This window comes from Apium graveolens, chromosome 4, assembly GCF_009905375.1.
Source record: "Apium graveolens cultivar Ventura chromosome 4, ASM990537v1, whole genome shotgun sequence".
In the NCBI taxonomy this organism is placed as follows: Eukaryota; Viridiplantae; Streptophyta; class Magnoliopsida; order Apiales; family Apiaceae; genus Apium; species Apium graveolens.
The window spans coordinates 298,586,163-298,594,925 of NC_133650.1; the positions used below are offsets into that span (position 1 = coordinate 298,586,163).

At 38.3% G+C, this 8,763-nt stretch overlaps 1 protein-coding gene across 1 annotated transcript; it reads left to right on the forward strand.

The window, feature by feature from the left end:
• Positions 1-352: 352 nt before the first annotated feature.
• On the forward strand, positions 353-1,740 carry LOC141721331 (ethylene-responsive transcription factor 3-like). Its single transcript, XM_074524228.1, has one exon. It carries the CDS (start codon positions 690-692, stop codon positions 1,326-1,328), a length of 639 nt encoding a protein of 212 aa, XP_074380329.1. The 5' UTR covers positions 353-689; the 3' UTR covers positions 1,329-1,740.
• Positions 1,741-8,763: the final 7,023 nt, after the last annotated feature.

An 8,763-nucleotide genomic window follows, 5' to 3' on the forward strand; every position in this document is an offset into this window, starting at 1 on the left:
TGTAACCGGAAACAACCAGACCCATGCTCTGCACCATATTAAATAAACAGATACAAGGCTGTTGTAAGATCAAAAGTCGAAAATATTTAAAAATAATATAGCAAATTAAATTTAAGAAAATATTAATAGTTTGTGTGGCTGTTTTTGTTTATACTTTACCATTAACGATAGAGTAATTAAATTTTGGAAAAATAATAAATTTAAAGATTTTTTGTAGAATGAAATAATAAAGAGTAATTATTTCTCCTTTCCGGCTCAGCAACCGAGTCGGGCGAGTTAGGACGAGTGAGTGGTGAGTCTTTGAGAGAAAAACAAAGTAGCAGTAATATAAACAATCCAAATTCCAAACCCCAATAATCAAAGTAGCAATAGTTTTAGTATTGTATTCTACTCTTCACCAAAAAGAAAAAGAAAAAATAAAGAAAAAGAAAAAGAAAAAACCTTCTTGCTCTCTCTCTCTCTTCCCCATACAAGGAAAATCAACAAAGATGGATATGAAAATACAATAAAGGCGAGAGAGAGAGAGATTGAGAGAGATAGAGAGAGAGGGAGAGAGATCAAGAAAAGATACCATCTTTGACGCCGGCCTCTAGAAATTTCATCTGGGCACTCACCAGATTTAAAATCTCTCCACTATTTCACATTTCTTATCCTTTTTTTCAATTATACTGTATCTCGCTCTACAAGCCATGCGGCGAGGGAGACCGACGAAGGCGGCGGCGGCGGCGTTGGTCGGAGAGACGCCGGGATCAGGATCTAAAGAGATAAGATATCGAGGGGTTCGAAAGAGACCGTGGGGGAGATTTGCTGCTGAAATTAGAGACCCATGGAAGAAAACTAGGGTTTGGTTGGGTACTTTTGATTCTGCTGAAGATGCTGCAAGAGCATATGATGCTGCTGCCAGGAATCTACGTGGCCCGAAAGCTAAGACCAATTTTACTGTTTTTGAACATAACCCTAATAATCCCCCTTTGTTAGATCCTCGTTTTTTTAATCCTAATAATTTTGTTCAAGATAATCATTTCATTGCATCTGCTCAGCGTCCGGCTTCTAGTGGTATGAGTAGTACTCTTGAGTCTTTTAGTGGCCCTAAGTCCACTATTGTTAGGCAGATTACTGCTTTGCCTTCGAGGAGGTTTCCGAGGTCTCCTCCTATATTGCCTGATGATTGTCATAGTGATTGTGATTCCTCGAGTTCGGTTGTGGATAATTGTCAAGGAGGGGATGTGGGGTCTTCTTCGGTTTGTAAGCCGTTGTCGTTTGATCTTAATTTTCCGCCTCCAGATGATGATGGGGATGATCTTGATTGCACTGCTCTTAGGCTTTGAGTGGTTGAGTTGGATCTACATTTTATCTTTAATTTTCATTCACTCTTTGTTGCAGAAAAGAAACAATCATAGACAAGACTAAGACTTAGATAAACAAAAATTATTATCTATGTTTCTTAACGGGGTTTTACATGTTGTTTGATGAGAATTTACCCTTTCTTGATGTCAAGTTCTAAGCTTTATCAGTGTTTCATCAGATGGTGTGCTGATGATCATCCTTTTATGCAATTGGGGTAAAATGTCTTGAACTACATCTAGACTTTTCAATCTTTAAGTCTATTGTTGTTGAAGTCATATATTGAACTCGGTTCTGATGTTGATCTGTAATGCTTATGGCCACTCATGTTGTGTATGTAAAGATTGAAACTTTTTATAGTGGCAGGCTTTAATTTATAACCCCTGTTTATTGGCTGTTCCAGCTGCAGATAATTTTATACATTTGCTCGTATATGTTCTTGCTATTTCATGGAATTAGTGTGTGCTTGCTGTTAGATATAATATATTTAAAAATTCTTTTGTAAGCATTGGTATGCAAAGGATTGTCCAGTAGCTATTTGACACATTTCGTATGTCGTTGGAGTAGTTATGATGCTGTGTGATTTGTTCATGTGTTTTTTTCCTTGACGTATGCTTACTTTTTTGGGCAAGATTACGAGATACTTTCTTCAATCGAAAATCCCTAAATCGGACAATGTTTGGGCTTTTCGGCTTGTGCTAATATGATGATCTATACAGTTTAGGTAATGATTTATTCTCTCAATAATATAGACCTTCATGTAAGGGTATGAAATATGCGGAAGCTTTTTGGTACTGGTCAGATGACAACGTACTGTTAAGGCGGTTGAGTTTATCAGCCGTTTTTTGCATGTTTTCAGTTAAGGCCCTGCCTTTTAGTCCAGGGCTTTCTTTTTACTTTATTTGTATACTTGATGTCGTGTTCATTGGATTTGGATGTAGACGAGATTGTTTTTGTAAATCTATGTTTAATCATCTCTTTGTTTCGTCTCAATTAATGTAGCATTGTACACTCTGGAAGTTTCTATACGTGCGTGTGGTATAAACTTAAACGTGTACTTATCTCATTTGAGTTTATGGTTCATCAAATTTACATTGTTAAAACTTTGAAACTTGCCGATTGATTGGTTTTGACTTTTGAGTTATCACTATCTTGTATCTTGAAGACGGTATATTATATATCTTGTGAAGCCTTCAAGAATTTATCTTATGTTCGGTGACTAATTTGTTGTTTAGACTTGCATGAATGTATGTACGTGAAAGCCTGCGCATAATATTACAGGTTATCTCTTGTAGCGTGAAAGTTGGCATTTTATATGTCTGATGAAGCCTTGAAGAATTTATCTTATGTCTATTGATTGATATGTTGTTTGGACATCTATGAGTGTGTAGTATTGTGATAGGTTGAGCATAGTATTTTAGGTTATCTTGAGCATAGACCTGCTAGAGTGTGTATACTATGTGAAAGCCTGGGCATAGCAATAGCTACCATTTGACATGGTTTTTGATCTTAAATAGTACAAGATCAGAAGAAGAAGATAGCTCAACAATAGATTGATGAGTTATCTATTGATGTTTCCTTCTTACAAGACTTGTGTTAGTTTGTTATTTCATTATATGTTTTCCTTTGGATGATAGCTGATCAATCTCCTGGTCAAAAATGTTTTACTGATCTGAAGTGCTTTTGATGTGTAAAAAATAGAATGCAATTTGTTGGCTTGAAACAGTGTGGATGTGGTGATCATTTTTTCATTGTTCTTTCCGGTGAATGAAGATTTTATAGCTTGCAAGGAATGTATGTACTTAATTAGCAAGCAAATTGACTTATAGTTTGGAATCAAATCACAGGAGCCAGAAGTTAATCTAATGAACCATTGTTGTACCACACAAGGATGTGTTGGTGTCACGGCCCCGCCAGGTTGGGTTAGAGTTAGGTCTAAGACGTGCATTCCATTATTTATCAATGTTCTCTAGAACGTTAGCATGTTTGTTGTCTGCAGTTTTAACTCGCTCTTTATTCTTTATTATTTGTCCCTTTGTTTTTCCAGTCAGTTAGCTCCTGTTGAATTACATGTGGCTTTAGATCTAGATGGCTCTTTGTTAGTGGTGATTATGTGGATGCGTAGCAACTTTGGTAAAGTCTAGGTATTGGAATAAAGCTTGAACTATAATTGTTTGTTTAAAGCATATAATTAAGCGTGCCCTTAATTTTTGACCAGCTGGTGCATACTTTTGTGTAGAAGGGGACTCTTGGTAACTTTATACTTGCAAGAGAAAACTAATTCAAAATTTTTGGCCCAGGGGTTGTACTCTGTAGTCATTCATGAGTTATGTCTCATTTGTTTTCTCTTGGCACCGGTACTAGGTTGCATAGTACCCTTAATTTTTGTATGCAATACATAAGCATTCAAAAACTTATTGTCGTTGTATAATACCCTTGAACCGCGTATGCAATATATAAACATTTGAAAACCTATTGTCGCTTGGTACTAGGTCGCATAATACCCTTGATTCTTGTATGCTAATGCAATATACAGGCATTCGAAAACTTATTGTGGATTCGTTCAGTTTTCTGTTTAACTTGTTTAGTACAGCAGAAGGCTTAGAATGATCAAGTGCTGGTAAATCATGGTGCATAATGGTGTTTGACTTTATGGTTGCAAGTGTGATAGGGGATATATATAAGTATATAGACCGCGTAGCTAGCTGAATAGCTGAATCCCCTGTGGAACCACAAGACATCCGGGGGTCGTTTCTGAATTCACCCACCCCACTTTAATGAGGTTTACATGCTTAGCATCATTTGAATGATTCCAACAAGTCTTTATCTCTAAAATAAAACAACAGTACGCGGGCTGTTTGTATACAAATCGATAATATGAATGACGGGTATGAGAACGAGAGCTCCCTAGAACGTCAAGTGACTTGAAATGGGTACGAGAATGAGAGCACCGGTAATTTAAAATTACATAAATTTTCATTAAAATTATATGACAAACAATAATTTAACGTCACCATAATCTTGTTTCTCAAATGAAAAGAAAAGAAATAGAGAGACTATAATGCTGTACTCCCGAGTTTAAATCAGGAGAGAAACGAAAAGAACGGAAAATAAATTTTTATAATTTTCCTTCATACACGTGCTCCCGAGTTTTTTCAGAAGAGAAGAGAAAAAATTGAGAGAGAAAGTTTTTAAAATTTTCCAACAAAATTTTTTTTCCCAAAAATGAAATGATTTGGGAGAAATTGTCACATACTTTTTAATATATTTCCCTCCAAATCAATATCTCTCAAAATTTTCTCTCCTTAATGAGAAATAACTTGGGACCATTTTAAAGAAAATTTCTTGCTTCTCCTATTTTCCTTTCTCTTTTCTTCGGTTCTCTTATTTCATAAAAAACTCGGGAGCACATCGTAAACGTATACAACAATAGATCTTGATGCAGGGTGTTCACATGATACAACATGTATGCAGCTATATAAGGCCAATGTCAATTTGTATCTCTGTTTCTTTTGTTTTGTATTTTTTTGTCGTTTTTGTTACCTGTAAAAGCTGCGGTAGATGTTGAATTGCCAATCAATTTATAACACAAGTAAACACTGATAAAACACCTAATAGTTGACCTTCAATGCAGTTTACACAAATCCCTCTTACTATTTCCCCCTCCATTAAACAAATATTATAATGTTATGTGTTGTCCAGGGTGAATGTGATAATTATTCGTCAACAAAATATCATTTCTTGTACAAATATGAAAGGTCTACGTGTTGTCTCTGCAACGGTGAATGATAAGTATACAAATAATTAGCGATAATAAACAAAGGAATAAGATCAAGTAATAAGTATAACAATAAATAAATGTATATAGTTTAATCAACTGGAATACAAAAATCATGGGGGATATAATTAACTAAAATGAATGGGACACGTACTGGTACTGCCAAAGTGCCAATCCAGGTAGCTGTAGCCACCACCTGTGCAATGTGCATGGTCCTTGTGTTCGTTTTCATTTTTCTTTTCTCAATTGCGACCTCCAAACTTCATGCCGCTGTATATCTAAAATTAAAACGAGTCATCGGGACTACAGCATTATCAACTTTTTTTAATAAATTATATGCTGATCACAACTCGAACACCTGATCTTCGGTAAAAGCGCACAAACTCAACCCCTGCAACTATCATTGTTAGCTTTCAAAGTTGTAATTGAATTGTAGTTTTTAAAATGTCAAATAGGTTTGGAGCTTGCTGTCCCGCTCCGAAAAAAATCAACATTTTTAAGTACTGAAGATTCTAGAGAAGGCCAGAATGATCTGGATGACTCTAAAATATAACGTAATATTGTAGAAATCTTTAGAAGGCGCCTGGATATTCAAGAATGATTTAGAAGATGGCTGAACTTGGTGGATTTTGGTAGAACCTTCAAGACTTGGGCATCCTAATTATTTCCTAAATGTAATTATGTATATTCTAGATAGGTAGATTCTAGAATAATAATGTATATATAGTTAGTGGAATAATCTAGAAGTATAGAAGTATGGGATGTACACGTTATAGAATTTTCTTCAAATGGTGGAGGAGCCTATAAATAGGTCAGACCCCTCACTTGGAGAGGCATAGTGGTAAATAGTGATAAATAGAGGGAAATAGTGAGAAATAGAGGAAAATAGTGGGATTGTGAGAACTGAGAGCAAAGTGAGAGTATTCAAGTAGTAGGCAAGTGGGCTTGTCTTGTGAGGATGAGTGCTAAAATTTGTTAAACTAGCAAGGGGCTAGTGTGTGGATCAATGGGATCCAACTTTGTAATATTGGGTTACTAATAAGGAAAGGGTCTTTATTAGTAAGTGTGTGTCCCTAATATTACATTTCTCTTATATCCGCTGCATAAGTGTTAGGGGGACACATGGGGGCAAGGCTGGTCTAATAGTTTGTTTGGTGGGCGACAAGCGCTAGAGGCGTGCGAACTCTAAGACCGTGACAACTTGGTATCAGAGCTAAAGGTTACGGAGGGAGTAATCTTGACACGAAGCATGGCGAAAAAAGGATGACGAAGTTCTCGTGGCATTCAGCGTGGACTTGGAGAAGCTAGAGACGCGCATGAAGCAAATCGAGAGTAATTTCAAGACCTTGGAGGATCATGTATTTGAGGAGTTTGGACGTGTGAAAGAGGAGGTCCAAGACTTGCAAATGAAGGAGGTGGTATGAGAGGAGTGGGTCACCAAATTTGGAGAAAATGGTCATCGAGGCATGCAACGTCTTGAAGGCAAAGTTGGCTAGGATTGAGACGAGCATGCATGGTGGAGGCTTTATGGCGATGGAAGCGCAGAGGTTGGAGGCACCAAAACCCAAGGAGTTCAGTGGCGTAAGGGACGCCAAGGTTGTAGAGAACTTCCTTTGGGATGTGCAGAATTATTTTGAGGCGGTCGACATTGTTGACGAGGCAACAAAGGTACGTACGTCTGCCCAATATCTTAGAGATAATGCAATTTTGTGGTGGCGTCGGAGGCATGTCGATATGGAGAAGGGCATTTATCACATAGACACGTGAGGAGACTTCAGACTGGAGCTTAAGAGGTAATTCTACCCCGAGAACGTGATCTACATGGCAAGGAAGAAGCTAAGGGAGCTCAAACATTGGGGCAACATAAGGGACTACGTGAATGAGTTCACTACCTTGATGTTGTAAATTCCAACCATGACGGGAGATGACTTCTTATTTTACTTCATGGATGAACTACAAAATTGGGCCAAACAAGAGCTTCAACGAAAGAACGCCGAGGATGTAGATGAGGCTATAACCGTGGCGGAGTCCTTGGTGGAGTTCCAAATGGAGTCTTCCAAATCAAATATGCTTCATTAGGAGAGCGACGAAGATAGTGATGAGTAAGACGTTGGTTCGAGAAGTGGTAGTCCACGAAGGAGGCGTGATGCTGGGGCACCATCAAGCCATGGCCTGAGCGGGGGGAAACCTAAGGGCTATATGCTAAAGAAGGGATGCTACGTGTGCAAGAGGCCACACGTGATGAAGAAGTGTCCGAAGTTGGGGTCGTTGAACGCAATGATCCAACTTGAAGAAGAGGAGCCGGGGAGGTTATCGAGCTTGGAAAGGGTGAAGGCACCACCGATGATCGACCCTGAGTTAAGGAGGAGAAGGGATGCCAAGACAAGAAGGATGGCAAGTCGGCTAAGGAAGGTGCTAAGAGCAACACAACCAAGGGTAGTCCAAAGTCTCCGAAGGGGAAAGGAGTCAAGGACAAGGGGTGTGTGTCGCCGGGAAAAGTAGGGTAACGTGGCGATGTTGTCGAGGCGTCGCATCAAAAATTACGTGCGCGGGTAAGGGATGAGTCACCACCATTATCTCCAACAAAGGTCGAGGGTCGACGCGAGGTGAAGGAAATAATTGGTGAGCGACTCGTTAAAATCAAGGGATTGGCACCGAGTAGGAAATACTCGGTGAGGTGGAAGGGTGTGGCACCGAGCAAGGCAATGTGGGAGTTGAAGCCGAACTTGGAGCAACACCAAGAGGCGTTGGAGCATTATTGGGAGGCGACATCGACGAGGGCGTCGACGAATTTGGTGGGGGAGAGTGTAACGCCCCAACAAAATTCAATATCTTTAAGCGCGGAAGATTTTAGAGAAGTCCGAAATGGTCTGGATGACTCTAGAATATAGCGGAATATTGTAGAAGTCTTTAGAAGGCGCTTGGAGATTCAAGAAGGATCTGGAAGATGGAGGAACTTGGTGGAACCTTCCGGAACTTTCAAGACTTGGGCTTCCTAGAGATTTCCTAAATGTACTTATGTATATTATAGATAGGTAGATTTTAGAATAATTGTTAGGTCACACACACTGTAGAGGGGGGTGAATACAGTGTATAGCACAATCAAATCGAATTCTAATAACACAAGTAACAGAAAACATACTTTATTCAAAGTAATAAATTCTGTTACAGTATGAAACTGTCCTCTCTCAATGATGAACAAATATCACGAGAGCTGCTAGGGTTATAATTAATAATCTTCTCGATAATGATAACACTTATAGTGTAAACCCTATGTCTGTGTTTATATACTACACAGTTACAAGATAATCGCTAATTGATATGGAATATAATTCTGCTTCCTAAAATATATCAATCAGATATCTTTTCTTCCAAGTATTCTATTCTTCATAGAATTCCTTCTTCATGCATATCTCTTCTTACGTTTGTCTTGATCTTCTTTTCCTTTCAATCAGCCGCCTTCCTTATCTGCACGTTTCCTTTAAGTCCTGATATTATCTTCTGATAAATATCTCCTGAACCTTAAGTACTGATGACTTAAGTTCTGACTTCAGTATAAGTGCTGATTTCAGTTAAGTACTGATTTGTCCTGTTTAAGTAAGATATGAAAACTAAACATAAATCATATTAGTCATGACAGA

Bases quoted from the DNA above. Each gene is read 5' to 3' on its own strand.
- LOC141721331 (XM_074524228.1), top strand. From the start codon at position 690: ATGCGGCGAGGGAGACCGACGAAGGCGGCGGCGGCGGCGTTGGTCGGA.